The 26,021-nt window shown below is 41.5% G+C and overlaps 1 protein-coding gene across 1 annotated transcript in view; it reads left to right on the forward strand.

The window, feature by feature from the left end:
* The first annotated feature begins 2,478 nt into the window (after nt 1-2,478).
* Nucleotides 2,479-26,021, forward strand: part of LOC121294040 (membrane primary amine oxidase-like) — a 30,154-nt gene continuing 6,611 nt past the window's right edge. The window contains exon 1 of the mRNA XM_041217556.1: nt 2,479-4,090. Within this exon, the coding sequence (XP_041073490.1) occupies nt 2,533-4,090 (1,558 nt within the window). The 5' untranslated portion in view covers nt 2,479-2,532. The remainder of the gene's footprint in view (nt 4,091-26,021) is intronic.

Below are 26,021 nucleotides of genomic sequence, written 5' to 3' on the forward strand. Positions count from 1 at the left end.
AACTCACCAAGGCTCCTTAGACAGCACCTTCCAAACCCACAGCCACTACCATCTAGAAGGCCAGGCATGGGAACACCACCACCTAGAAGTTCCCCTCCAGGCCACTTACCATCCTGACTTGGAAATATATAGTCATTTCTTCACTGACACTGGGTCAAAATTCTGGAACTCCATAGCATCACTGTGGATGTACCTACACCACATGGACTGCAGCGGTTCAAAAAGGCAGCTCACCACCATCTTCTCAAGGGCAATTAGGGATGGGGAATAAATGCTGATATAGCCAGCGGTGCCCACATCCCTTGAATGAATACATTTTTAAAAAATAATGGCTTTCGCTTATCCTTAGTCACCTGCCGGGATGCATTCCAGCTGGAACTGTGCACAACTTTCTAGCTGCCATAATAGGGCTTTAGTAGCCTGAATAGTGGGCCTTAAACCCAAAATGGTTTTGACTGTTAACATCTGGCCTCCTGAATCTATAAATAATAGAATTAAAAGAGAGAACTGTGGTAACTTGGCAAGCAATCTGTCAAGTAGTGCCAGAACAAATGAGGCCCAAGGGAGGGATACATATGGCACTCTCTTTGTCCCCTTTTTAATTTGTGTAAATTATTTACTTCCAAATGTTTCAACATTATTTCCATGCCAATTATGTTTATCTATATTTTTTCTAGTTCCACTGTTAATAATCTGCATTCCAAACTTGTATTAACTGACTGCTCCATGGGGAAGTCATGCCTTTCATCTGCACACTCATTTTCCATGTTTATACAGGTGCCCTTCCACTGTTAATTGGAAGATAATAAATTAATCTTAGAAAACCATATGATAGAGCTCTGATTTGGTCATATGTAGTGTGAGTTTTGTAATTGGGGAAACAAACACAATATAACATTTAGAGGAAAGTATTTTCACACATAAACATTGCAGATGTTAGAATAATGTAGGAAATGGTAGACATTTGTATTCACAGTTTCCTATATAATCCATATTATACATGTAAAACTTTCAATAAATTACCAAATAATTACCTAACTTTGCCTGTGGAACTATGACTATGCATGCTTTATGCCACATTTTCACACTGGCCCAGATGTATTGATAGGATATATTTCCAGTTTCAGTACAGTGGAAGCAGAAAATTGGGAGCAGTCAGTGTACCTAGTCTGATCAGACAGCACTGGAGGGAAGAACAGCAGGATCTCACTGCTCCTGGGCTCAGGTCTCATTAGTGCTTCAAAATAAATGAGTGGGCATGAGGCATCCCAGTCCATTATTTTCTAGCGCCCAGTGACAATTATTCATCATTACCTGCTTAAAGAGCCAGTAGATGGGACAGAAGGAATTTCCTTGCTCTCAAAGCAATATGTTCCTTGGCTTTACCTCCTGGACATTGTTGATTTGGGCAGCAGGGTTTTAGATGACCTCAAGTTGACAGAGAGTGGAAGATAGTAGCTTGGTCAGTGGAAGATAGTAGCTTGGTCAGGGGTGCATTGGAATGGTCAAGTTTAGAGGCAAAAAAAAGGCCTGAATGGGGGTTTTAACAGCAAATGGGCTGAGGCAGGGGCAGAGGTGGGCAATGTTACAGAGGTGTGACGCCAAGCCCCCTCCTCTATTTTTACTTCAATCAACAGGTGACTATCTCACTGCTGTTGACAGGATATTCCCGTGCACATGTAAATTCGCCCAGTAAATGTGCTTAATTGCCTGTGAAGCACTTTAAAATACCCTGGGGTCATGAAGGGTGCTACATATATATATATTTCTCCCATTAGCTCCAGCCTTTTAATATCCGTTTGTTGTCACCTCGTGGAGCCAAGGGCCCTCCTCATGCAGGTGTATGGCTTCAGCACCGCCAAGTATAACACATAACAAAAACAGAATTACCTGGAAAAACTCAGCAGGTCTGTCAGCATCGGCGGAGAAGAAAAAAGTTGATGTTTCGAGTCGTCATGATCCTTCGACAGAACTTGAGTTCGAGTCCAAGAAAGAGTTGAAATATAAGCTGGTTTAAGGTGTGTGTGGGGGGAGGGGGGGGGGCGGAGAGATAGAGAGACCAACCTGATGCGATTTTGTCAATCATTGCGCCTGAGCGGCGGTTTAAAAATGATGGAGAAAATAGTTACCGATTCACTGCCCAAACAAATGTCACAACGAAAATCAATTTTTAAAAAAATGATTGTAACTCTCCCTAATTCCTATCTGAAATAAACACCTAAAAAGACCTTGCTCACTGACAGCAAAGATGCAAAATGTAATTAAACCGTAACGCGAAAGGATGGGAAAGAGTTATGTTGTTAGCTTTAATTCAGATGGGCTAAGAGCCAAATTGAGGAAGACAGTGAACAGTTAAAATCTCGAAGAGTACTCCAGAAACAGCTGGAGAACGCGGATCTCCGGCGTCAGTACCTTTGGAACCAATCAGCGCAAATAATTTCCTTCAGATATAAAACATATGGATTTGTGTTACCCCCAAGTTGGAAACGATAATCAAAAACAAGTCGGCTGCTTCTGGATCTTTCGTTCACCATGAATTTGAAGATTTTGTTTGTCCTCTTGGCGGTAGCTCTGGTCGCGATTATAGCCCTGAATTGGATATTGCTGGTGGGGTTCTCGAAATCGTCAATCTGTGCGAACCGCGTGCATCTTTTCGAGCATGAAGTGGTGCATCGGAACGACGTGTTTGCAGATCTCAAGCAAGAGGAGCTGACAAGCATTCTGATGTACCTGAAACAGAAACTCGGGGTGAAGCTGGTGAATTGCAATAAAGCACTTCCGTCCGATAATTTCATTTACATGATCGAATTGCAAATCCCCCGTAAAAGGGATGTCTTAAAGTTTTTAGACGAGGGCGAAAATCAGCCAAGGAGGGAAGCCAGAGCTGTGGTGATATTTGGTGCTCAAACTGAGCCCAATATAACTGAATACATCGTGGGACCCCTTCCGAATCCAGCCTACCATAAGGACATTACTTCCCAGCGATACCAGAACCTCAGCTTTAACTCCAGACCGTTAACACTCTTCGAATACGAACAGATCGTTTCGAGAATGGAACTGGAGAAAGCTTCTCGGCTTCTTCGGGAAAGTTTTGGATCCGACGGGAAAGCTCTGATTCATTTAGACTCTGCCCCTCGCGGCTTCAAACCTGGCGACAGAGAAACCTGGTTTCCCTTTCTGAGAAACGTTAGCGGTCTGTTTATGCATCCTCTGGGGTTTGAAGTTCTGATAGATCACAGCAGCACAAATATCTCAGAGTGGGCTGTGAAGAAAGTTTTTTACAATAACCAGTACTTTGACAGCATTGACGAGCTGGTGGGCCAGTACGACAGGGGGGCTGTGAGGAAGATGAAACAACATCATGAGGAGTCAGATCCCAACTATGCATCGCTGGAACCTCGTACGGAATACAAAAAGGTTGCCCCTTTGCAATATGAGCCAAAAGGCCAGCGGTACGATGTTGAAGACAATCATGTCAGTTATTTTGATTGGAATTTTTCATTTCGGCATAGTACTGTAAATGGTTTGCAGTTGTTTGATATCAGATTCCAGGGGGCAAGGATCGTCTATGAATTAAGTGTAGAGGAGTTAAATTCCGTTTATGGGGGCGCAACACCATCCATAATGAGGACCAAGTTCTTAGACGGCCATTATGGAATAGGACACTGTGCTAATGAACTTGTGAGAGGCGTGGACTGTCCCTATACTGCAACATTCATGGACACCTTGCACTTAATGCAAAGTGAAGAACCCGAGAGGATCAGAAATTCCATTTGTATCTTTGAACAAAACCGAGAGATGCCCCTAAGGCGTCACTATTCAAGCTGGTACACTGGCCCCTCTTATGGAGGATTATCCGACAGCGTGCTGATCATCAGGTCAATATCAACCATGGGGAACTATGACTTTGTGTTTGATTACATATTCCACAACAATGGGGTGATTGAGACCAAGATCCATCCGACAGGATATGCGCTAACTTCGGTTCTTTTTGACGACGGACTTACCTATGGAGCAAAACTTCAAGAGAACCTGTTAGGGAATATTCACACTCATTTCGTGCACTTCAAGGCTGACTTGGATGTAGCAGGTAAGTCCCGGGCGGACTTCAAAAGTCCATAAGCGCTTTCGTTAAATTTGTCTCTGTATCCAAAAGTTATATCTATGGACACGATTATGCTTTGTTAGTCGTTTGCCCCGAACTTGTGTCATTGAGTCTATGCAACTCACTAGTCTTACAGCTCTTAAGTCGTTGTTGTTGAATATACTTGGTAACCCGGAAAGAGCAATAAATAGGTTTCTAAATTATATAAAGTCTTACATCCGTAGCAAGGAAATCTGTTATTGCATGGGGATGTCTCTGACAGCCAATGGCTGAAGTTTCTTAGACGCTAAAACGAAATCACTACATGTAAAGTTACTGCTTTCCATTCATTTAAGAACTGCCATCACTTTAACCAGCACTTTAACAACCATTCAATTCATTTATTTTTCCTTTTGCAAATGCCCGTGATCAGTCAGGTTGTTAGCTGTCCCGATCTACTTTACACCCTGAGAACAGCCTTTTCTTTAATTAAATATCAAGTGGTAAAAAATCTCTAGGAAAAAAGTCACTAAACGTATACATAAGGTTTTTCACATCTTGTGAGCAATACCTTCAATAACCGTCACAACTGAGTTCTATCATTTTCCCAGGAGCCTTAGGCTTGTGAACTTGGATAATTAATCTAGCCTTGGTTTCCAACATTCTTCCAGCCTTTACCCATGAGTAGTTTCAGTGAGTGTTGGCTCTTGTCCGGGGAGCTTTAGCTGAAGCACTATACAGAGTTGTAGTGTGTCATAGAACAACAACTGCACCCTGCATCAAGACACTTTAATGTCCCAGGACATTTCAAAGAGGCTGGGTCCTAGACAGCTGAAAGCATGGCTGCTAATCATGGGGTGAAGAGAGTGAAAGGGATGATGGATTAAATCAATGGCAAAAATATGGAGCCTATGGCAGGGATCCAACGCAATGGCAATTTATCCGAAACTGAACGTTGGAAAAGCAATCTGACAATATAGAAAAGCGGTTGCAAGGTAGAGCTGGATTCATTAGCCCCCTGGATGATTTATTGAGTTTCATTCCATAACCTTTCTTTTTGTTTTTGTTATTATTCAACAGTCATCACGCCAATTAAATCTCTAAGGTCCATTTGCTGAGTTTTTCCATCTCTTTTAGTGTTATTTTATGAATTCTCATTTAATATTTTACTATTGTATTATCAAACACATTTTCCCAATACATTGAGCTAATCTAAACCACCATTTTCACTTGTTTTAACTACGAGAGGGAGTTTGTCAATCTAATTACTGAATGTCAAAGAGAAACTCTTGAGGAGAAGAGTGATTTGCACTGGTGCGCTCCAGAAGATTAGCCTGGCCGTCAACATGCATATTTAAAAAATGCACCTTGATTGTCTAATATGCACCTCCTATAGGCAAGGCTCAACACTGGAGCGCAAAAGCAGAACATTTAAGTTTCTCTTTGCAGGTTAGTATCGCCGCTCACTGAGTAAAGACCAGCCTTCATAACTTCATAGGCACAGCTCCATCTTTTGATCGGATATTTTACAGGCTTTCAGACTGAACACTGAGTTCAACAATTTACAATCAAAGCCTCAGTTCCATTTCTTCTTTGTGTTTTTTGTTGCCTTTCTATTTGTTGTTTTTAGACAACAGTTGGTTTCTGTTTTTCACAATTACGCCTCCTCTAGACGTGTTTTTTTTTCTTAACTTGTCCCATTACCATATCCTCTTATGTCTTGCACCATCATCCCTTCTGCCTTTCACCCTATCACAAACATCCTCTTTCACTTTTTCCCCTCCCCTATTTTCCTGGCTCTGTACTTAGATGTCTCTAATTTTTCCACTTCTGTAAAAAGGTCATTGACCTGAAACAGTAATTCAATATTTCTCCCACAGGTGTTACCCAACATGTTGAACATTTCCAGCATTTTCTGTTTTTATTTCAGAACGGGGATTCTGCTCATTTAAATACCCTCTGGTGCATCTGTGTGCAACACCCAGAGAACACACAAGTACTGAACTAAAAATGGGAGACAGGGGATGCATGTACTGCTGCAACTTTTAGATAAGACAAAATTACAGAAGAATGCAGATGGTTGGGAGCAACTACAGTGTATTACAATCCTAGCTCCTTTTGGAGCTATTCTAGATCAGGAGTACCTCCCAATTAACTGCCTTAAACCTCAGGTTGAGAAAGCCAGATTTCAAAGGCACTTAAATAGGTCTGCTGAATTGATCAATCTCTCCCCAAAGGGAAAAAAAAAGCCAGTCAAGATTGTTACTTTCCTCTGGGCAGCCTTTTTAAATAAGTTACAGCCAGGTTATAATTTCTCCAGGTATTACAAAAGTCCAGCTGAAAATTCCTCAGTATGTATTCCCCCTGCAAAAGAGAATGCAGAGTTGGGTTCTTCGAGTTATTGATACAGAAAACTGTATAAATTTTAAAATATATAGAAGTTTATTAAAGAACGAACATGCAATCCAATGCCTAAGTGGAATACATTAAATAGATCTAGAAAAAGAAAAAAATAGCAGAGTCTTATTTCTAATAAGGAATCCAAGTTTAAGCTTTAATTGTTACAGGGATAATAGTCTAAAAAGGATATCCATCAAATATTAAAGGTAAGTTTCCTTAATCTCCAAGCAAGTGAGATTCATTTAGCTCGTGAAACCAATCTAATGTATCTGACTTATCCTTAGATACTTATAGTAATTATTTTTTTACATAGAGAGGCATTTCTTTGGTCGTAATGAGGCCACCCCTATTAATCTCCTATTTTTTGTTGAAAAGACCACTCATTATAATTGATATAATTGTTAAAGTCCATGAATTCATGACCTGACCTGTCCAGAAAGGTGAGGCCTGGCTAAGAGTCATGTTGGTCAAACACTTCCCTGGTCAAAGGATGGTTTCATTATATTTTTTCTATCTGATTGTGATTTTAGTTATCAGTGCTTGCATTGTATGCTTTATGCGCTGTTAGTAAAAAAATATATTTGGGTGTGTGTTCTCTTATCAGTGGATTCACATTGCTGTGAAGGAGACTAAGCCTCAATTTGTCATTGCGAGTTGTTTCTGACTTTTTAAAAACAGAAGTAATACTCACTGTGAGTTTTCAGGGAAATAACTCTTAACTTCATATTCTTGCATTATAGCCATATTTTCTCACCTGTATTCCTTTACACAGCATTTAAGTCACATACTTAAGGCAAGACTGAATTGAATGTCAGCTGTAATATTTGGCTAATGTGAGAATTTGTGACAATTTGCTATATTGGAGGTGCTAGCAGAGGCACAAAATGTAGGGGGCAGGACACTGGAAAGAAGCAGAGAAAAAAAATTAATGAGAGACCCCTGGGTGAACTGCAACAAAAGAAAGACATTTCTGTATCCATGGCAGGAAACTTCAAAAAAGTGACTCATGCCATGCTGAGGAAGCTGCCAATGGCATAGATCTTCCTTTCTGCCTAATCTCATCTCCCGCAGATATGGGGTTACATGTGCCCTGATGACATACAATCCCATCTCCACCTTGTCTTTTAACTCCTCTGCTGGTCGTCCAACATCCAGCCTCAAATGAGTCACAATTTCCTCCCACCAAACACTGAGAGGACCAAAACAAAAACAGAATTACCTGGAAAAACTCAGCAGGTCTGGCAGCATCGGCGGAGAAGAAAAGAGTTGACGTTTCGAGTCCTCATGACCCTTCGACAGAACTACTTCTGTCGAAGGGTCATGAGGACTCGAAACGTCAACTCTTTTCTTCTCCGCCGATGCTGCCAGACCTGCTGAGTTTTTCCAGGTAATTCTGTTTTTGTTTTGGATTTCCAGCATCCGCAGTTTTTTTGTTTTTATAACTGAGAGGACCAAACCCATCACATTCAGCTGCCAGCACAAATCCATATCATTGCCATTCTTGCTCTTCCCTTCCCAACCACACATTTCCATATTGATTTACTTTCAATCCCGAGCTTAGCTTCTGATCTCATCCTCCCCATCACAAAGACAGCCTCTGTCCCGCTTCCTAACATCTCCTGCCTCTGCCTTCACTCAGTGCATCGGCAAACTGAGATCTTCATCCCTGCATCTTCATCTTGTCTTTGGGCTCAGCTGCTCTTGTATTCTTCTGGCTGGTCTCCCATACAATGTCATCAAATTTCAGCTCAACTGAAACTCTGTCGCCCATATCCTATCCCATATTAGTCTCGTTTTCCCATTCTTTTCCTCAGTGATGTACATTCTTAAGCTCAAATTTAAAATCCTTATCCTTGTGTTTAAATCATGCCAAGACTTTATATCATCCTAACCCTGTAACTTTCTCTACTGCTAAAACACCCTACATTCAACTATCAAGCTTGTTATCTCTCAGATATCATGTATACCATCACTTCTTCAGCTGTTCAGTTGCAGTAACCATGACTTCAGAAGCTTAGACCCAATTGATGGAATTTCTTTCTTAAATAATCTGTTTCTCCACCTCTCTCTCTTCTTTTAATGCCTTCTATGAAACACAGCTCTTTGACGAACATTTGGTCAATCCTGCAGATACCTCCATCCTTGGCTCAGCAAATGTGAAGTAAGTGGAATGTTTTACAGTTAGAAGTTCCCAACAAATGCAAATTGTTCTTCTTTAATCTGTTCCAAAGCGGCCTGATGTGGTGTAAGATTCTTGGAAGAATACTGCATTTAAGGAATTGGAATTTTTGTGAAGGCAGGGCAAATGAAACAAATGGAGGCTGCTGAACAGATGAGAATGCTTCAACGATAAGGTGCATTCTGATGCTCCTTATAGCCGTCACTGAGTAAATAGCCTTCCAGCCTTCATAATGCTCCTTTCTGTCAATGATCTTGTGCCCCTGAGCAGTTGAGCCCATCTCCTGGGGCTTCTCCCTGCCTAAGCCCTTTTGGACTGCAAAAATATGCAGCATGCTCCAAGCTACCACTGTGCTCACAGTTATATTGCAGAACCCATCCAGATCCATGTAGACAATGAAAGCTTTCCTACTGCAAATGTTCACAATGCTATTTGAGAGTCATCGATTGCACCCTACACTTTGGGGAACCCAGTAGCTTAATTAAACCTGTATGCCTCTATTGTGCAGCTTTGTGGTATTCACATGATTCCATGGGATAGAGGTCCCACGTGAAGTGGCTGATTCTTAATCGCCTCAAGGCAACTGGGGATGCTGTGTCCCAAGGACACGTTTTAAAAATGCTCCAGTTGCTTTTACCATTCAGCCAGCTTCTTACCCATCCCTTACATTTATATTGAATCCCCAGGTTTGAATGTAACTGAAAAAGACTTTGCCAAATGCCTTTTGAAAGCTTAGGTACAGCCTATCATTCAGCTTTCGGCTGTCAACTACTTGCTGCTTTCTCAAAGTCATCAAGGAGGCTGTATTGTACAGGTAACCCTTAACCTTTTATCCGTTCCTTTATTTCACATGGGATTGAAGTAAGACTGATGAGCAAATCACTCCCTGTATCTGCTCTAACATCCTTTCTGAATAGTGGCATCACATTAGCCCATTTAAATAAGCGTGCCTCTTCTCTTTTCAGTGACTTTATAATTGTCAATGCTTCAATAATCTCTTTATAATAGTACTTTAGGATCAATACCATCTGTCCCTGAGATTTTGTTTATTTTCAATTCTTTTGCCTCTCTAGGAATTCCATCGTGTTAATCACCAGAGGCACTAATTTTGCTTAAATTATCGAGGTTTGGAGAGTACAATTTTTTAATAAATACTTGAGGAATGTAAATTCCGAATATTTGCTCCCTGTCCTCTGTCTAGGTTCAAAATCTTTTAAGTTATCTCTTTCTCTTGTGATCTCTATTTTCTTCTACACAAGAAAATTGAGAAAGAATTGGAGGCAGGGTGAACCTGGAGAGGGCAAAGATGTCACTGAGCTTACCTCCTGTATGCTTTTTAAACTCTTTCCCCTTCCCATCTGGTATTGTAAACAATTCTTGTCCAGATCAACTGGAAGTTTTTTTTTAATTCATTCACAGGATGTGGGCTTTGCTGGCTTGGCCAGCATTTATTGCCCATTCCTAGTTGCCCTTGAGAAGGTGGTGGTGCCTTCTTGAACCGCTGCAGTCCATGTGGTGTAGGTACACCCACAGTACTGTTAGGGAGTTCCAGGATTTTTGACCCAGCGACAGTGAAGGAACAGTGATATATTTCCAAGTCAGGAGTGAGTAACTTGGAAGGGAACTTCCAGGTGGTGGTGTTCCCATCTATCTGCTGCCCTTGTCCTTCTAGATGGTAGTGGACGTGGGTTTGGAAGGTGCTGTCTAAAGAGGCTTGATGAACTCCTGCAGTGCATCTTTTAAATGATACACACTACTGCTACTGTGTGTCGATGATGGAGGGAGTGAATGTTTGTGAATGTGATGCCAGTCAAGCAGGCTGCTTTATCCTGGACAGTGACAAGCTTCTTGAGTTTGTGGGAGCTGCACTCATCACATTCCTGACTTCTGCCTTGTAGATGGTGAAAAGGCTTTGGGGAGTCAGAAGGTGAGTTACTCATTGCAGGATTCCTAGTCTTTTAGCTGCTCTTGTAGCCACAGTATTTATATGGCTAGTCCAGTTTAGTTTCTGATCAACGGCAACCCCATGAAGTTGGTAGTGGGGGATTCAGTGATGGTAATGCCATTGAACATCAGGGGGTGATGGTTAGATTCTCTCTTGATGGTCATTGCCTGGCACTTGTGTGGCATGAATGTTACTTGCCACTTGTCAGCCCAAGCCTGGATATTGTCCAGGTCTTGCTGCATTTGGACATGGACTGCTTCACTATCTGAGGAATCACAAATGGTGCTGAACATTGTGCAATTATCAGCAAGCATCTCCACTTCTGACCTTATGATGGAAGGAAGATCATTCATGAAGAGCTGAAGATGGTTGGGCTGATGACACTACCCTGAGGAACTCCTGCAGTGATGTCCTGCAGCTGAGGTGACTGACCTCCAACGACCACAACCATCTTCCCTTTGTGCTAGGTATGACTCCAACCAGTGGAGAGCTTTCCCCCTGATTCCCATTGACTCCAGTTTTGCCAGGGCTCCTTGATGCCACACTCAGTCAAATGTGGCCTTGACAACAAGGGCAGCAACTCTCACCTCACATTAGTGAGGTGTTTGAATAAAGGCTGTACTGAGGTCAGGAGTTGAGTGGCCCTGGCAGAACCCAAACCAGGCGTCAGTGAGCAGGTTATCGCTCAGTAAGTGCCGCTTGATAACACTGTTGATGACCCCTTCCATTACTTTACTGATGATGGAGAGTAGACTGATGGGGCAATAATTGGCTAGGTTGGATTTGTCCTGCTTTTTGTGTACAGGACATACCTGGACAATTTTCCACATAGCCGGGTAGATGCCAGCGTTGTAGCTGTACTGGAACAGCTTGCCTAGGTGCGCTGCAAGTTCTGGAGCACAAGTGCTCAGTACTATTGCCCTTTGCAATAACCAGTGTCTTCAGCCGTTTCTTGATATCACGTGGAGTGAATCCAATTGACTGAAGACTAGATGTTTATTAAAGTTGGTATTGCTGTTCCTGTTCCATACTGCACCCGAAATGTGGTGGTTTGAGAATTTATATTCATTATGGCAACGAACAGTTAAACCCTCAGAAAAATAGCCTGGATTACTGAGCAATCTGGAAGGTACATTCCAGACCCATAGTCGAGAGGATGACCCCAGGTGTTAGAGCGAGAGGAGCAGTGGCCAATTATTTCAGTGATTACCGGAGAAGTATTGAAAACAGGTCGGCTGCATCTGCATCTTCTGTTTACCATGAATTTGAAGGTTTTCGTCCTCTTGGCGGTAGCTCTGGTCGCGATTATAGCCCTGAATTGGATATTGCTGGTGGGGTTCTCGAAATCGTCAATCTTTGCGAACTGCGTGCATCTTTTCGAGCATGAAGTGGTGCATCGGAACGACGTGTTTGCAGATCTCAAGCAAGAGGAGCTGACAAGCATTCTGATGTACCTGAAACAGAAACTCGGGGTGAAGCTGGTGAATTGCAATAAAGCACTTCCGTCCGATAATTTCATTTACATGATCGAATTGCAAATCCCCCATAAAAGGGATGACTTAAAGTTTTTAGACGAGGGCGAAAATCAGCCAAGGAGGGAAGCCAGAGCTGTGGTGATATTTGGTGCTCAAACTGAGCCCAATATAACTGAATACATCGTGGGACCCCTTCCGAATCCAGCCCACCATAAGGACATTACTTCCCAGCGATACCAGAACCTCAGCTTTAACTCCAGACCGTTAACACTCTTCGAATATGAACAGATCGTTTCGAGAATGGAACTGGAGAAAGCTTCTCGGCTTCTTTGGGAAAGTTTTGGATCCGACGGGAAAGCTCTGATTCATTTAGACTCTGCCCCTCGCGGCTTCAAACCTGGCGACAGAGAAACCTGGTTTCCCTTTCTGAGAAACGTTAGCGGTCTGTTTATGCATCCTCTGGGGTTTGAAGTTCTGATAGATCACAGCAGCACAAATATCTCAGAGTGGGCTGTGAAGAAAGTTTTTTACAATAACCAGTACTTTGACAGCATTGACGAGCTGGTGGGCCAGTACGACAGGGGGGCTGTGAGGAAGATGAAACAACATCATGAGGAGTCAGATCCCAACTATGCATCGCTGGAACCTCGTATGGAATATAAAACGGTCGCCCCTTTGCAATATGAGCCAAAAGGCCAGCGGTACGATGTTGAAGACAATCATGTCAGTTATTTTGATTGGAATTTTTCATTTCGACATAGTACTGTAAAAGGTTTGCGAATTGTTTGATATCAGATTCCAGGGGGAAATGATTGTTTATGAATTAAGTGTAGAGGAGTTAAATTCTGTTTATGGGGGCGCAACACCATCCATAATGAGGACCAAGTTCTTAGACGGCCATTATGGAATGGGAAAATCTGTTAATGTCATAGTCACAGAGGTCTACAGCACAGAAAAAGGCCCTTCGGCTCATCGAGTCTGTGCCCGTCAAACAGGTACCTAACTACTGCCACTTCTCTTCAAGGAGTGCCTACCTTGAAGAAGTTTTGCTCTTCTCTCCGTCAGGCTTCTTGTCCCACCCCCTTAAACCACCTTATATTTCACCCCGTTTCTAGTTTTCCTTCGTTCTGTTGAAGAGTCACACGGACTCGAAATGTTAACTGTGCTTCTCTTCACAGACGCTGCCAGACCTGCTGAGTTTTTCCAGGTATTTTTATTTTTGTCCTAACTATTCTAATCCCATTTTCCAGCCCTAGGCCCACAGTCTGTATGCCATGGCATTGCAAGTGCACATCCAGATACTATTTAAATGTTATGAGGGTTTCTGCCTCTACCACCCTTTCAGGCGGATTCCCACCATGCTCTGGGTGAAAAAAATCTTTCTCACATCCCCTCTAAATCTCCTGCCCCTTACCTGAAATCTATGTCCTCTGGTTATTGATCCCTCCACCAAGGGGAAAATTTCCTTCCTGTCTACCCTATCCATGCCCCTCATAATTTTAGACACTTGAATCATGTATTCCACCCCCCCCCCCCCCCCCCCCCCCCCCACCATCTCCTCTGCTCCAGGGAAAATAACCCCAATCTATCCAATTTCTCCTCATAACTAAAACTCTCCAGCCCAGGCAACATCCTGGTAAATCTCCTCTGCATTCCCTCCAGTGCAATCATATCCTTCCTGTAATGCAGATACCAGAACTGCACGCAATACTTTAGCTGTGGCCTAACCAGCGTTTTATACAGTTCCAGCATAACCTTCCTGCTCTTATATTCTATGCCTTGGCTAATAAAGGCAAGTATCCCATACGCCTTCTTAACCACCTTATCTAACTGTCCCGCTACCTTAAGGGGCCAGGTGGACATGCACACCAAGGTCCCTCTGATCCTCAGTTCTTCCCAGGGTCCTGCCATTCATCATGTGTTCCCGTGCCTTGTTTGTCCTGTCCAAGTGCATCACCTCACACTTATCTGGATTAAATTCCATTTGCCACTGATCAGCCCATCTGACCAGCCCATCTACTCCTTCTGTAATCTAAGGCTATCCTCCTCACTATTTACCACATCATCAATTTTCATGTCATCCGCGATCTTACTGATCAACCCTCCTACATTCAAGTCTAAATCATTTATATATAGCACAAACAGCAAAGGACCCAATGCCGACCTCTGTGGAACCCCACTGGACACAAGCATCCAGTCACAAAAACACCCCTTGACCATCACCCTCTGCTTCCTGCCACTCAGCCAATTCTCGATTCAGTTTGCCAAATTGCCTTGGATCCCATGGGCTCTTACCTTCATTACCAGTCTTCCATGTGGACCTTATCAAAGTCTGCTGCAGTCCAAGTAGACTACGTTAAATGCATTGCCCTCACCTACACACCTGGTCACCTCTTCAAAAAATTTAATCAAATTGGTCAGAAGTGACCTCCCCCTAACAAAATCATGGTGACTGTCCTTGATTAATCCCTGACTTTCCAAGTGTTGATTAATTCTGACCCTCAGAATTGCTTCCAATAGTTTCCCACCACTGAGGTTAGACTGACTGGCCTGTAGTTCCCTGGTTTAACCCTTCCTCCCTTCTTGAATAACAGTACCACATTGGCTGCCTTCCAGTCCTCTGGCACCTCTCTTGTGGCCAGAGAGGTATTGAAAATTATTGCCAGTGCCGCTGCTATCTCCTCCCTTGCTTCACTCAACAGCCTGGGATACATTTCATCCGAGCCTGGAGATTTATCTACTTTTAAGCCTGCCAGACCACTTAGAACCTCCTCCCTTTCTATGCTAATTTATTTAATTAAATCACAGTCCTTCTGCCTGATTTCCATACCCACGTCATCCCTCTCACTTGTGAACACCAACACAAGGCATTCATTTAGACCCCTACCTACGTCTTCTGGCTCCATACATAAGTTACCGCTATGGTCCTTAATGGGCCCTACTCTTTCCCTAGTTATCCTCTTACTCTTAATGTACTTGTAAAATAACTTTGGATTTTCCTTTATTTTACCTGCTAATGTTTCTTCATGCCCCCTTTTTGCTCTCCTAATTTCCTTTTTAAGATCCCCTCTACACATTCTAAACTCCTCTAGAGCTTCCGCTGTTTTGAGCCCTTGGTATCTGCCATAAGCCTACCTTTTTCTCTGTATTTCGCTTGACATCCAGGGTTCCCTGGATTTGTTGGTCCCACCCTATATCTTTACTGGAATATGTTGGCCCTGTACTCTCCCTATTTCCTTCTTGAATGAGTCCTACAACTCTGATGCAGATTTACCTAAAAGTAGCTGCTCCCAGTCCACTCTGGCCAAATCATATCTGATCTTATTAAAATTGGCTTTCCCCCAGTTTAGAACTCTGACTTTTGGCCCATCCTTGTCCTCTTCCATGACAACCTTGAATCTAATGGAGTTATGATCACTATCTGCAAAATGGTCCATCACTGATATCTCTACCACTTGCCCGGCTTCATTCCCTAAAATTAAGCCCAGGACCGCCCCCTCTCTTGTAGGACCTTCTACGTACCTGCTTAAAACGGTCTCCTGGATGCATTTTAAGAATTCCGCTCCACCTAAACCTATCATACTATGACTAACCCAGTTAATGTTGGGGAAGTTGAAATCCCTCACTATTACTACCCTATTATTTTTACACTTCCCTGAAATTTGCCTACATATCTGATCTTCTATTTCTCTCTGACTGTTTGGGGACCTATAGTACACTCCCAGCAATGTGACTGCTCCTTTTTTGTTTTAAAGTTCTACCCATATGGCTTCATTTGAGGAGCCTTCTAAGACATCATCCCTCCTTAATGCTGTAATTGATTCCTTGGTCAATATTGCGATACTCCCTCCTCTTTTACTTCCTTCCTTGTCTCACCTGAAGACCCTATATCCTGGAATATTGAGCTGCCAATCCTGCCCCTCTCTCAAGCATGTCTCTGTGATAGCAATGACATCATACTTCCATGTGTTAATTTGTGCCGTCAACTCAACTGCCTTATTCGTCAGAGCTTGTGAGAGGCGTGGACTGTCCCTATACTGCAACATTCATGGACATCTTCCACTTAATGGAGAGTGAGGAACCCCAGAAGATCAGAAATACCATTTGTATCTTTGAACATAACCGAGAAATGCCCCTAAGGCATCATTATTCATGCTGATACACTGCCCCATCTTATGGAAGATTATCTGACAGCATGCTGATCATCAGATCAATATCAACCATAGGGAACTATGACTCTGTGTTTGATTACATATTCCACAACAATGGGATGATTGAGACCAAGGTCCATCCGACAGGATGTGCGCAAACTTTGCTGTATTCAGAAGATGCACTGAAATATGGAACCATGCTTGAAGTGTTTATTATTGGAAATATTCACACTCATTTCTTCTACTTTAAAGCTGACCTTGATGTAGCAGGTAGGTTGGAAAGTAATGCCAAAAGTTTCTGACCATTTTAACTTGTTAGATGAAATGGCAGGATCACCATAGGCAGGACCACAGTCTTTATTAATATGCTCCTGTCATCATATTGATGATTAAACACCCGGAGGTTGATTTTTCTCAATTCACTGCTTGGTGTTCGGTTGGGCGGAGAGTGGAAAGTATCCATTATACCAATCCCATCCTCTTCAGCATCTACCCATTTCTTGATGTAACAGCTGCCAGGGCTGTTTGGATGGGTACATTGAAATAAGGCATTCTTCCTCCATTCAATCCGAGTTGTAGCCAGTGCTGGTGCTGCCTATAGATAGTAGGTGCCCAGGGGCAGTTAAGTGTGGCAAAAAAGGGTGAAAGTGGATTGAAAGAATCTAGGAGGCAAATGGCAAGGTTCTAACCATACCTCTCAACAGATTTTTAAATTGTTTTTTGTTGCTGAATTTAATGATTTGTGTCAGGCTGTTATTTATAGCTCCCTCCCATTGTAAAGTGGACAAATCAGGCTTTCCATTGAGAATGTCTTGGTGTATTTGCTTTTTGGAGATAAGGAACAATGACAGAGACAGGCCAAACTGTTCAGGCTGCACCAGAGACACACTGCGCCTAAGTGCCAATACTCTGACATCAAAACCTATTAATGGGGTTAGCAACTTTGGTTGGGGGTGTTCCAAGAGGTTTGATAATGTGAAGACTGTCAATGTGATTACATTTAGCTTATAATGATTGAGTCTCCTGTAGTTAGATACTTTTGCTACTGATTTCACACTAGCAGCTGCTGTGCAAGGGAAGTTACACACACACAGGAGGCCACCAGAATGCACCAGAAGAAAGGAAAACCAAGAATGGGGAAGAGTGGAATCTGAAGGTGCGAGATGGATTTGATGGTGGGGTTGGCGGGGACCATGGGTGGGAGGAACTTTGATTCCACCAGTAATTAATAGTAACTCAATGAAATTGTACTAATAGCTGATATCACTCAGGTAATAATGGCAACACCCTTGCTGTAATATAGTAATCCTATAACTCACAGACATTCTTCCTGCAACTACAGCCAGAACCCCTTTGAACCATGCAAGGTGCAGTATCACTTTTAAGAGGCCCCATTTCCTTTCCTACCACATTGGACTCTGGTTTGGAGTCAGGTTCTGTGTCAGGAAAGTGGCAACACTGAACTTAGAGCAAGCAAAATACTGCAGATGCTGGAAATCTGAAATAAAAACAGAAAAGCTGGAAAAACTAAGCAGGTCTGGCAGCATCTATGGAGAGAGAAACAGAGTTAACATTTTGAGTCTGTATGACTTCTTCAGAGCTCACTGAACTTAGAGCTTCGGTTCAAAGCTAATCTGTACTTGGAATTCATGCAGCAAAACCAGATGGCACAGCCTGATCTGAACCAAAGCGAGAGATTGCAGTGGGCTGGATGTTTGCAGCTCTTCCCATGGGGCACAATGTCCTAAATTCCTCTCAGCACCAACATTTTTAAATTACTGCCTGGACTTGGAGTCAATAGACAATAGTTAGCATAAAAATCACAGCATAAGTGGTGAGCATATGGCTGGCAGTGTCTATGCTAGTGCTGGGCCTCCCTCCTGTTGTTCATGTTGTAATCCTGTCATAATGAAGTGCATACTCTAATTGTAAGTGAGAGCAGCTGTTACTAATTGAGGAAAGGTTAGGTGCATTATTCTGAAGTATATATAAGAACCTGTGTGGGGGGAGGAAAAGTGAGTCTGTCCCTGTGTTCTCTGGGTCATGTAAATAGACCTATACAAAGGAAAGACTCCCGGTTCCTCCTTTGCTCAGTGAATGAGCAGCAAATTATAACACTGTAATCTAATTCCCCAAGATCCTTTTTATTCACCTTTTCAATTCTTTTTCTTTCTTGAGATATGAGCTTTGCTGGCAAGGCCAGAATTTGTTGCCCATCCCAAATTGCTCTTGAGGAGGTGATGGTGAGCTGCCTTCTTGAACCGCTGCAGTTCATCTGGTGTAGGCGCATCCGTAGTGCAGTTAGGAAAATAGTTTCAGGTTTTTGAGTGAAGTAACAGCAGGATAGTGATTTAAATTGCTGCATTTTTGTTGGAGAAAACAGGACAGGAGTTTCTAATGAGAAATTGGAAGAAAATGGATGTTCCTTCTCTGCAATGCTGACCACTTTGCCATTGCAACACTCTTACAAGAAATATGGGTAAGGAGGGTTTGTAGCGAATACTCCTCAAAAAATATTTGTTCAACAAAGGTAATACTGGACAAAATGTTCTGCAGCATCCAGACATCCCAGACAGAAGCAGAAAGTACTTGCCTTTACTTAGCATCTTTCACATTCTCAAGACATCCCAATGCACTTCCTAACCAATTAATACTCTTGGTATGTAGTCACTGTTGTAATGTATGAAACACAACAGCCAATTTGTGCACAGCAAGCTCCCACAAACAGCAATGTGATAAACAGATGATAGCCCAGGTTTCATGATTAGTGCTGAAGTCACTGACCTCAAATAAAGCTGCTCACAAAGATGTAGCAATCTCTAGTGTGGGTTTTCCCTTTCCCAGTGTCAGTTGGAATCTGGTGCCAAGTGAAGAGGATCTCCAAACGTGGAGCAACAATGATATCAGCAAGCAGGCCAAACAGCCAATTGAAGTATCCTCACAGACAACAATCCAGAAAGTAAAATACACTGAATTTTTCACTTTGAATTCAAATTTAACAGAGAGCAAAATACATAAGTGATATAGATGGAATTAAGGTAGATGCTGAAATATAACAAACAAACTTTTTTTAAAAAAAATCATTCTTTTAAAAACGCCTGAATTGTTTCATCATAATGAAGAAATTTGACATTCCACAGATATAAATTTAGATTTTCAGAGACAAGAGCCCTGATTGGCAGTACAGTAATTGTGAACATAGCCATCACTGAAAATCCTGTTATGCCTCATTCAATTTGTAAGCTATTTTTTGAAGTGTTTTTACAGCAAGACAAATAGTATAAAAGGGTAAGTTTTAGTCATTCCAGTGATTTTTCACTCATTGCAGTCTGAGGAAACTTCAACAGCACACCCTATGGGAACCGTAGAACCAGATGCAGTAACTTCTCAATTTCAATGTTTAACTGCACATATGCAGACTCCTGGAGTTGATGACAGTATCATAGGAGGAATGATGGTGAATGCTGACAGTTTCATTCTGATTGTTACTGCAAAATTCAGGCCCATCTATTTTTCAGTGATGCTGATTGGTCAGGATGGAGGTTAGAAAGATGGCAGATCAGAAGAAGGGTGCCACCATTAGGCTACAGAACCATTTGTATGTTAAGGAACTGCATTAAGTGTGCATTAACTGATGATTTAGTAACTAGCTTATTGCTGCCTCAACCAAAGCATTCATATAAATTTATCCTGTGGAGTATTACAAGTAGACAAAGAGCCGATTGAATGCTTCACGATCTTAACTGTTCTGTAATATGACATAAACACAAACAGCAACTCAGAAATGAAACTCATGTCTTACTGAAATCTTGAAGGGACTTGAGACAACCACATGGTGCATGTGCATTTAATACCACCTAGGATAACTGCAGAATGGACAGGTGCCTATCACTGAATGTTTGCTAAACTTACAGCATCTCCAGCATACTTCCCTGTTTTCAAGACATGGTGACGGATGTAAAAAGAAGCAGCCCTAACTTGGGGAAGAACCCAGAAGCTACAAGCCTTGCCTTTCTTTGAGGAGGCCAGCCTCGACTTAATTGATCAAGAGAGTAGAAGACAGTTAAACTTAAAGTCTACCTTAAGGTCTAGTACCATTTTCTTCTTGTCACATTTTGCATCCTATTCACTCACTTACATACAAGCATACATTTTTCCATAAAAACATCAGTTACAATATATGGCAATGCACAATTGATTGAAGGTGCCTTTTGGCCTGGAAAAATAGTTTGTGGAGCATTGTCAGTATTCATGAAAAAGCCCGCACATCATAGGACCCTGTGTCACTTTCACCAACTTTCACAAGCTTTAATTGCTCCATACGCTCTGCAAAATGTAGGGAGTGAGTTCCACATGAATCATAATACATGAGAAACGAGGAGCAAATGGTGATGACAGGTGAGGTGCAGGCACCTCCTGTCCGGAGGGTGGCACAATTACTTTCTTAGTTTTAATACCTGGAGAGTCAGACCTCACAAATCCTATTTATAAAGGATGATTCTTTTCTGGCCAAGGCTTTACACTGACTGAAATGTCTTTATATCTGTAACTGGATTCTTGGTTTACTATCTCGTGCCAAGTTAGTGTGAGTTGAAGTCTTCCTGATGGGAATCGCACTCAAATTTTTTCTACTAGAGAGGCAAATGGATACAAAATTCACATTAATGCAGTTATACTATTCAGTTCATGTAGCTGTAAACCAATATCAATTTGGCATTTTATGTTGTCTGTGCGAACCTTTGTAAATTTTTACAGGAAATTATTATAACTGAAAATAATCTTAATTATGTTAACAAATAATGACCATCTCGGGGGAAAAAAGGAAGAGTTTACAACTAGTAAAACACTTCTGAAACATAGTCACGACTGTAATGTAGGAAACACAGCAGTCAATGTATACACAGCAAGCACCCACAAACAGCAATGTGATTATGACCAGATAATGTTTTCATGATGTTGATTGAGGATTAAATATTGGCCAGGCCACCAGGGATAACTTCCCTGCATTTCTTCAAAAAGTGCTATGGAATTTTTGTATCCGTATGAGAGGTCTCAGTTTAACACCTCATCTGAAAGTCAGCACCTCCAACAGTGCAGCATTACATCAATACTGCACCAGAGTATCAGCTTTGAATTTTGTACTCAAGTCCTCAATTGGAACTTGAATCTACATTTCTCTGATTCAGAGGTAATATTGCTACCAACTGAATGACAGCTGACATGGCTCAAAGGAGCTTGTACTTCTTGTGCATTATGCGAATTGTGCATTATGAGAATTTTCTATTACAATCCAAAATTAAAACCTATAAAATAGAGGTTTGGAACTGAGAAATACAATAGCTGCCTTTACATGATCGAAAGTAAAATCATACTTTCGCATCCAAAGCACTTTTTGCAGATAGAGATGACAAGTTCACAACCTCACTATGTAACAAGAGCAAACTGGTTAAAGCTTCAGGCAACTGCTTGCCAACAGCAGTAATACATAATCCACCATTTAGCGGTGAAGTTGTGGTGCACCTGCTCTGAAAGAAGAGTCACCATTACGTGGTTTCAGAAACGCTGGAAGGTGATACAACATAGGACACAAGCATTTGATGAGATGGCTATTCATGGACTGCTGCCAATTAACATTCACATTGTTTGATTAAGGATCTAACACCAGACTGAAAGAAGCTCACGCAAAGACATGCTAATGATGAATTAACTATGGTCATTGTGTAAAAATCGATGGCTTAAAGTAACAGCACTCTTTATGATTGAAATTAGGTTATAGCACAATCACAAAAGAGAATGCAGGATGCTCTGAACGAATTTCAAAACTTTGCCAGTCAGGGATGAGTCCCATGTATGAGATATGTTCAACTCAAGAAATCAAATCAGTGGGAAGTTGATAGACCATAAACAATTTACAGATTCTTGTGATTTAGATTTGTGTTTAAACTGGATTTGGATTGATAGATAGTCATATGGGGGAAAGGCTGCTTGGAGTCTGAGAGCTGAATCTGTAGATGGAACTATAGAGATTCAAATAAAGTAGCATAAATTATCCATACAGATAGGTAAAAGTGGAATATTCCCAGACTAAACTGCTTGGTAAGAAAGTCAAACTGATAAATGGAGAGTTAATGTAGAGTGTTATGGACAAGAGATCAATTTCTAATATTTAGACAAATGTAGAAAGCATGGTATAGAAATACTTGTACTGCTAAATGCAAGACGATGAAAGGAAAAGAACAACTGAACCCATGGAAGCAGATAAACAAAATTTCTGGTAGGCTTACAGAAGTGGGGAAATGTAGGGCTTGGTAAAAACTGTCATACGTAGCAGGTGATATATGCCAGCTGAACCAAATCCATAAGGCAAACTTGGCCACACTGTCACAATGGTTTTACAATTTGTATTTATTACAAGAAGATTTGTGCACTAAATTCAGAAATAATGAGTCCACTAACACCTTTAGAGATTTTAAAAAACTAAATTAAAACATTCATTAACAAAAGAAAAGATTTCAAGCACATACATAAGATTATAATTATTTAATACTATAACAAATCTCAAAATTCCTAATTAACCTGACTCCTAACTACACACCCCCTTTAAGGCAACAGCCCAAAATAGATTTTAAATTTAAATAGCAAGCCAGCATGTATACCACAACACCCAACAACAGTGGAATTCCAAAGGCTTTTCTCCAACTTTAGTTACTGAACACAGTAGACTTTTGCAAACATGCTGGAGGCTTCTCCCAGGCTGTTTGTCACATACTCCTGTTAGGTCTTACATGGCCTCACAACATCACCTTCCTTCCTTCCTTCTTTATGTATGTTTCTCTCTCTTTAATCTGTAAATTCCATTGTTCTATATGTCTTTGGAAATGTAGTTTTCCCATAATATAAATTTTTTTCATGTTGCCAATATGGTCAGTACCTTTTGTGAAAAATAAACACAATAACCTTGCCCTATTTATCTTGTTAGTTGTAAACATCCTACCATCCCTTTGAAACCCAAACAACTCCTTCACTTATCTAAAAATGCAAATTTCCTTTACACCCTACATGCTGAGATGTCTTCCATGTTTACTGATTAACATTTAAAATGTCTTTTACCCCTACCTTATTTTGATAATTTCAAGCTTGCAGCCTATCTGACTCTAATTTAGTTAAATCACACAGACAGAACCATCTACACTCACACCCATAAACCTACTTTACAATAAGTCACAATAATATGAAATTATTATAGTTTCATGACAAAACTGCTTTGAAACTGTTGTCTGTGACATGAAGAGTCAATGGTTTTAAATAGATTATGCAGCTATCTGCAATGTACTTCACTCAAGGATAACTCAGTTGCCACGAGAAATAGAGAAATATGAGTTGAAAATGTATAATAGTTCTGACATTATTAGAATCATATCTTTCAAAACTGAATTTTTATTTTAAAATACTGAAGGACATGGCATTATCTCAACATTTGGATGCTGACCAGGAGATTTCTTTTCAAGGGCACTAAATTCAGCTTGGAACTGTTAACAAGCAGGCCTCTTCCAAAAAATCACCTGACCTGCATGATATCTGAGGAAGGGCTGGTTGTTTGTTTTCAAATGCAATCACGTTAATTAATGGGGGGAATAACTAGAAGACGAAGGCTGGAGGTTTTTACTGGAAGTCACAAGGCAGAGGCAGACTTTTGAACTTTTGAGATTGTTAGTTATACTTCCATGTTAACCAGTTCTTGCCTCTTGCTAAAAATAACGTTTTGTTTTATAATAAACAATTGTTCTGAGTTTATTGAAAGAAGCCTGGTTAAAGCCTCTTTTATTGTGGGTACCAGTAGTGAAGGTAAATGTTTGGCCATTTTGGTGAGAAAATTAAACTTTTAAATTAATGGTATGGCCTGCAGAGTAGTGGGGCTAGATAATACATATGCTCCTCCCATCCCAGTTATAACAACATTTATTCCAATAGACATATTAGACTGAACTTTATTAGAAAAAGATTTACACACAACATATCTTTAAAATTATAAAAAAACAAAAGTGCTAGAAAACCTCAGCAGGTCTGGCAGGTGCTGTGGGGGAGAAACAGAGTTAATGTTTCAAGTCCAATATGGCTCGTCTTTGGAACTGAAGAGAGGCACAAATGTGATGGGTTTTAATTGCTGAAAAAGGGGGGAGGGGCAGGTCAAGCAAAAGGGAGGGCCAGGGATAAGTTAGAAGGCAGGGTAGATTAAATGACAAAGATGCCATGAAACCAAAGGCAAAGGGAGTGGTAATGACAGTATTAAAGAAACGAAGGATTGGTCCAGAATAGGTGTGAATAGCAGAATAAAGGTTAGGGCTGTCTGAAAGCAAAAACATGAGAACGAGATACAGACTGGCACTTGGGGAAAAAATTCAAAATTGAACTCAATGTTAAGTCCAGAAGGCTGTAATGTGTCTAATTGGAAGATGAGATGCTGTTCCTCCAGCTTGTGTTGGGCTTCACTGGAACATTGCAGCAGGCCGAGGACAGAAATGTGAGCATGAGACCAAGATGGTGAATTGAAATGACAAGCAACCGCAAGGTTGGGGTCATGCTTGTAGACTGACTGAAGGTGTTCCGCAAAGTGATCACCCAGCCTATGTTTGCTGTCCCCATTGTAGAGGAGACAAAATTGCAAGCTGTGAATACAGTAGACCAAATTGAAAGAAGTACAAGTAAATTGCTGCTTCATCTTGAAGAAGTGATTGGGGTCTTGGTCAGTGAGGAGGGAGGAGGAAAGGGGCAGGTGTTACACCTCCTGGGATTGAATGGGAAGGTGCCATGGGAAGAGGATGAGGTACTGGGTATGATAGAGGAGTGGACCTGTAGAGGAACAGTCCCTTTGGAATATTGAAAGGAGAGGGGAGGATGTTTGGTGGTGGCATCATGTTGGCAGAAATGGTAGAGGATGATCCTTTGAATACAGAGGCTGGTGGGGTGAAAAGTGAAGATGGGAGAACCCTATCATGATTCAGGGAGGGAGGGGAAGGGGTGAAGGCAGAAGAGCAGGAAATAGTTTTGTCGTAGTCATGTTAACCGCAATGGCTGGGAGCCTTGCACTGAAGAAAAAGGTAGACATGTCAGAAGTGCCATTGTGGAAGGTAGCATGAGGAGAACAGATGAAATGGAGATGGAGTCCTTACAGGAAGCAAGGTGTGAGGAGGTGCAGTTGAGGTAGCTGTGGGAGTTGGTGGGCTTGTAATGAATATTAGCAGACAGCCTACTCCCAGAAATGGAGGCAGAAAAGGCAAGGAAGGGAAGGAAGGGCTATATGAAGGTGAGAGTGAGGTGAAAATTGGAAGCAAAATTGATTGATTTTTCCAGTTCCAGATGAAAGCACAAAGCAGCACTGATACAGTCATCATTGTATCGGAAAAAGAGTTGTGGTACGTGCTCTGAGTATGAGTAGAATAAGGAATGTTCCAAATTCCCCACAAATAGACAGGCAAAACTAGGGCCCATTTTTAAAGTTTTCATGCATGGCAACATGCAAGAAGCTCAGCAGATGCTAATAGCTTATATATATGTCATCCGGTAAATATTCTATAACTGGTTAGTTATAGATTCAGTGATAGACTGCACTGGGCAATTTATAACGAGTATGAAACATACAAAATGTACGGTGATGTGTTGGAAGACCATAGATACCATGTTGAAGTAGATCCAAGAATGAAAGAGGTGATACATGCTCTGAAGGCTTCCTTTTGTATGGAGAGTGTTTCTGATACCCTGGTAATAGGGCTGTTCCCTCCTGTGTGTG

The sequence above is a fragment of the Carcharodon carcharias genome, chromosome 23 (assembly GCF_017639515.1).
Source record: "Carcharodon carcharias isolate sCarCar2 chromosome 23, sCarCar2.pri, whole genome shotgun sequence".
Lineage (NCBI taxonomy): Eukaryota > Metazoa > Chordata > Chondrichthyes > Lamniformes > Lamnidae > Carcharodon > Carcharodon carcharias.